The 5265-nt window shown below is 38.3% G+C and overlaps 1 protein-coding gene across 2 annotated transcripts in view; it reads right to left on the bottom strand.

Moving 5' to 3' along the window:
* The window catches only part of LOC101854523 (acid phosphatase type 7), a 26813-nt gene that overhangs the window by 11153 nt on the left and 10395 nt on the right, over window positions 1-5265 (bottom strand). For both annotated transcript variants that reach the window (XM_005106639.3, XM_013087126.2), the window contains exons 3-4: window positions 3390-3484; window positions 2050-2163 (exon numbers count right to left, since the gene is read on the bottom strand). In XM_005106639.3, the coding sequence (XP_005106696.1) occupies window positions 2050-2163; window positions 3390-3484 (209 nt within the window). The remainder of the gene's footprint in view (window positions 1-2049; window positions 2164-3389; window positions 3485-5265) is intronic.

The following is a 5265-nucleotide window of genomic DNA, read 5'->3' on the forward strand; positions in this document are numbered from 1 at the left end:
CCCCCCCCCCAATAATTTTTGGACGCATACATTAGATCACTGCAATAGATGATTTACAGTGACTTAGCCCACAGATTGCTCATTTTGAGACTGTGACACCACCCTGCCCCCATGTTTCAGAGTAGGCACATGGCAACCATAGATGAGGTACACGTGGATAAACAAGTACTTTGACTTTTTTCCCTTTAGGCAGTACAATAAATCCAGAGAAACAATAAAATGGCTCTAACAACTGTCATTGGCTCTCCTTTTTCCTGACTTCAGTTCTTGATTCAAATTAAAGAGAAATCAAAGGACTTGGTCATAGTTCACTTATAGTCCTGTATCTCTTCCAATGAAAGGCTCACACAACTTCTCAATATTTTCTACCCCCATAAATGGCATGTATATTCCTAGTCACCAATTAACTCCTGCAAGGGGGCATTTAGCATAGCTCTGTCTCAGCTGATTGCCATGTACTCATTGACATTTTTATGAGAAAAAATACAACCCCATATCTGTCCCAGTAAAGGATCGAACCCAAAAGTTTAAACTGAAAGTTTCATACTTCAATAGAATTCCCTGTCTGCCATCATTAAAACCTAGCCATATAGCAAAACTTTAATATTTCCTTTCCAACTTTCAGAAATAGCTGCAATCAATGAAACAATTTGGAAATAAATAGGTGCCGGAGAGAGGTAAACCAGGTGCGACAACAAGACAAAGTTTCAACCATAGCAACAGGAAGAAAGAAGAGTTAAGATAAACAAAACTCTCATTTTTAATCTTAAAAAATCACGTCTCTTTGAAGTAAATTTCTTTATTTCAACAAACGATTTTACAAATTCAATAAAGATCATCTGAAACATTTTGTTTCATTCTGTCAAAACAGAATGATTTCACGGTTAGAAAGAACTGTAGAAGTACAGTCAAACCTGTCCTGACGGCCACCTCTATAAGACGGTCACCTGTACAAACGGACAGTTTCCATTTCCCCCCTTGCGTTTTTTCTATATAATTTAACTGTGTAAAACGGGCACCTGTCCAACGCGGCCGCGGCCACCATATTTCAACACACAACCCCTATCACACAAAGCAATAACACCTGTCTTAGACGGCCACCTAAGTGACTCCATTACGCTTTGTCATAAATCAAGCATTGGCCCCTAGCGTTGTGGGCGAGCCATCATAATCTAAAAACCTGTCGTTGTTAAGTAGCCCTCCAACTGATCATGTTGCGTAGGCCCCTCCCACTGTTGACCAATAGGTAACAAAATTAATTTTCAGCTGCTGAGAGGAGGGAAGCGTGTGATCCCTCATAACCCATAAGCCCTGCCCAGAACCCATACACAAATCGTAGTGAGATGAGTGGTCACTGTTTACCCAGTCTGTAACAAAGTAACAATGGACGTCAGCATGAACTTGTGACAGAAGCGTCGCTTGTTCTCCGAGTGGTAGCGACACGTGTGTTTGTTTTACCATAGCACTCGATCCTCCTTGTCTGACACATTTCGTTTTATTGTCACCCGTGCACAAAAGCAGCAACAAAAGAAAAAAAAAAAACCCAGCGAAAACAACAACACAAATAAATAACAACAACAACAATGCAACTAGATCTACCTTCGGTTGGGACCTCAGAAAGGAAGGGTTTGTTTTCTCAGATAGAAATGGTTTGTTTTCTTCATCTTGATCAGTCCTGCCTAAGACGGCCACCTGTCTTATACGGCCACTTTTCTCCTTGACAATGGGTGGCCGTCTTACACAGGTTCGACTGTATTTGCGCCAACTAAAAAAAAATCTTTTTAAGAAAGAAAACAAAGGCCTTTAAAGCGAGGTCTTTTAATGAATAAAACATATTTGCTCCTGCCAAAGTCAAAACACCATCATCATCACTGCCTTTCTCACCCTGCACCAGGACCACGGACAAACACTTTCCATTTTTCTCTATCCTGGGCTAGTCTCCTGATGTTATTCCATGTCTTCCCAAAGTCAAGACATTCAAACCAAAATCAGCATATTTATCGCTGATTTGGGAAAAAGGCCAATAACCACCAAAAATTGTGAACATACCTTTAGCCTAACTCGGTGCACATTCTGAAGGCCCTGCTCATTGTACTCGACAAACTGAATGCTTTTGCCAACAACAGTCAGCTCCAGGCCCCAGGGGTGAGAACCATACTGCACCTGGAAGACAATAAATATAAATATAAATATATATATAAATGTATTTATACACGTATAAGTATACATATATGTCACGGCGCGGAGGAATCAGGCGCTTGTCAAGTTTTGGCCAGGTAAAGTTATTGGTACCATCTTAAACCTTGTTTAATTTTCTGTCATTTGATGATAAAAAATATTCATCTATCTTGAATAGAAGTCGAGATATTTGCAATTGAGCGAGGTGGGGTCACCTGGTTTCAGAGGTTAAGTTTTAGAGAAAATGGCTGCGGAAGTCGGGTGATTTCTATAGCTTGAGACTCCTTGGAAACAGAAAATTTACATTTTAAGTGCCTTTAATCAACCTTTTTCAGGAAAATCTACACAAAAATGTCTTTTTATTGTGAACATAAAATTTTATTGTGGACATAAAAGATTTGAATAAAAATTGCCAAACCGACAGAAAAATGCTGATATCTTTCATTTAATTATTTTGACAAGTGCCTGATTTCACAACGACCCCTCACATATATATATATACAGTCGAAATTGTCTAAGAGGGCCATCCGTTGTCAAGGAGAGAAGTAATTGTCTTAGAAAGATGGACATTTTACACAGTGTTCTATGATAATGTAAAAAATACTCAAGGAAGGAAAAGGGAAGTGGCTATTAGAATAGGTGATTGTCTTATACAGGTTGCCATTAGAGGATTCGGCAGCATATAAATGTAACAAATACATTAATGAGTCATTTTCAAACGTTAAGTATTGATGGAGTACCTCTTTTCCTCCATATATCATACAATACAAATGGAGAATTTGTAAGATGTCAGACTTTCTCAATTAAGAAACAAACAAATATACTATTTAATAGGAAACTGGTCCAAGGACACAACTCTACGAGACCAATCTTTATGAGTTTGGAAGGCTCAACATTTATTTTTTTGCTGCACTCTAAAGTCGGAGTCTTTTACTAGACTCAGTAACAACTACTGAACTAATTAGAAACTCAAAGGGAGATCAAATTGACAGAAAGAGTTCCAGGTATAGTAAAGTCTGTTTTACTAAAATCAAATTTGGGTCTTATCTTAAAAGAGGTAGTTTATCTGATTCAGCACACTTTCTGAAAATCAATATTTTCGAACCAACTTTCATTTTAAAAAAGTGCACACTATCAAAAAGCTTTCTCAGCTTCGAAGACATTTTAAAGGAATATTCCCGACTCTCCGACATAAATTCTCAACACAGTACCTTAGGCTTGCAGACTTGTTGAGTCGCCCAGACTATGTTGATTTCTTGAATCGAATCACCGAAAGATATGTGCACATGCTGTGGCTTGAAGGAATCTGGCACAATACAGGAAAAAAAAATTAAAAAATTTACTGGCATAAATAGAACCAATAAGTTAGCATTAAGACCCAAAACCAAAACATAAAACAGAGAATACAGCTCTATAAGTAAATCATTTGATTTCTATTGTCTTACAAAAGATATTTTAACAACCTTTTCAACTTTGTAAGATCATTTTCCCGAGCCAAAGTCAGTCAAAGTCAAAGGCCTAGACAAGTTAAAAAGTGCCCCCTTACAGGATTCTCCACATCATTAGCCAGTACCATGCTAACAGGGTTGACGGCCCACCCTTACAATTCTACGGCATTTTTCTTCATGGTTAGGTCAGGGTGCTGCACAGTGGCATGGTTGTGAACTGTTCTGTATTTGTGTAATATTGTGTATTTACGTATGTATTTATGCACGTATGTACGTATTCATAATTGTGTATTCATGTATGCTTGCCATTGTAAACCAAAGTGCCCTTCTGGGACAAATAAAAATGTAATTTTTTTTTTATTTATTCTATTTATTTATGGAAACCCGCATCTATGGTGTAGTGGTTAGGCACTTCGCTGTCACACACAGGAGACCCGTGTTCAATTCCAGAGTGGGGAGAATTTTTATTATAAAGCATCTTAGTCTTTCTGCTGGGATGCAGTACCCCTCTCAGTCCAGGTTGGCCCTGACAGGCAGGGATGGAAGCCCACCTCCTAAATTATCTAAATTTTGTTGATGGGGGCGCAAAGACACATACGCTAAAAAAAAAAAAAGAAAAAAAATTTAAGTAAATTTAAGTTTTTCAGCCTCATCAATTGCTCCCTGCAGAGAACATAGTGTTTATTCGTAGTAGCTTTCCAGCTTAATTAAGTATGTCTGACATTTGCTGATTAAATTTGTGCATGCAGAACATTAATTTAGAAAAAAAATAATTTAATTTTAAAACAATTCATTACTGTTATTGTTGTAACTGTTACGGCTATGGTGGAGTTTTTCATTTTCATTGCTAATGGTAAGTTGTTTGTTGCTGCTCCTATTGTTTTTGGTTTTTGGGGGGTTTTTTATAGTAGAGGGCTTTACGGCGCTCACAACTGCATAAGGTTATATGAGCGCCAAGGGGTGGGTGTCAACAGAGAAGTCTTTATAGGGAATCAGACTTATTCTGCTCACCTCTTTAGCTTCAACAGGTCTGCTTCGACTATCAAGGTCAAAGCACCCCAAAAAGAGCAGGTCACAAGAGAGTGACAAACATACAAAAGAAGTAGAGGAAAAATGACTATAGTAAGGATTGGGAAAGAAAAAGCAGCAGTTCCCTGTTGTAGATCAGGAACAGTTACCCTTTTGTTTATGTGACAGTTGCTTTTGTTGCTGTAGCTGTTGCAGTACAATAGACCTTGAACTTGAACTTACTGTTCGTCATGTCGTAGAAGACAGGTAAGATGAGATGAGACGAGACGAGACGAAATGAGATGAGATGAGATGAGATGAGACAAGATAAGATGAGATGAGATGGGATGGGATGAGATGAGATAAGACAAGACAAGACAAGGTAAGACAAGACAATACAATACAAGACAGGACAAGACAAGATAAGATAAGATAATTGATCTGTTAAGGGAAATTTTAGGTGGATATACCAGACCACCAACTTACAAAAATTCAGCATCAATACGGAAATGCACTCATTACGTTCAAGCTCAACGATACGGGTACAACAATGCACAACTAAGTCACAAAAGCATACTCAAACAGTGTGTCCGTGGGCATGATCTCTCTCTCTCTCTCTCTCTCTCTCTCT

Source organism: Aplysia californica, unplaced genomic scaffold (genome assembly GCF_000002075.1).
Source record: "Aplysia californica isolate F4 #8 unplaced genomic scaffold, AplCal3.0 scaffold00548, whole genome shotgun sequence".
Classification (NCBI taxonomy): domain Eukaryota; kingdom Metazoa; phylum Mollusca; class Gastropoda; order Aplysiida; family Aplysiidae; genus Aplysia; species Aplysia californica.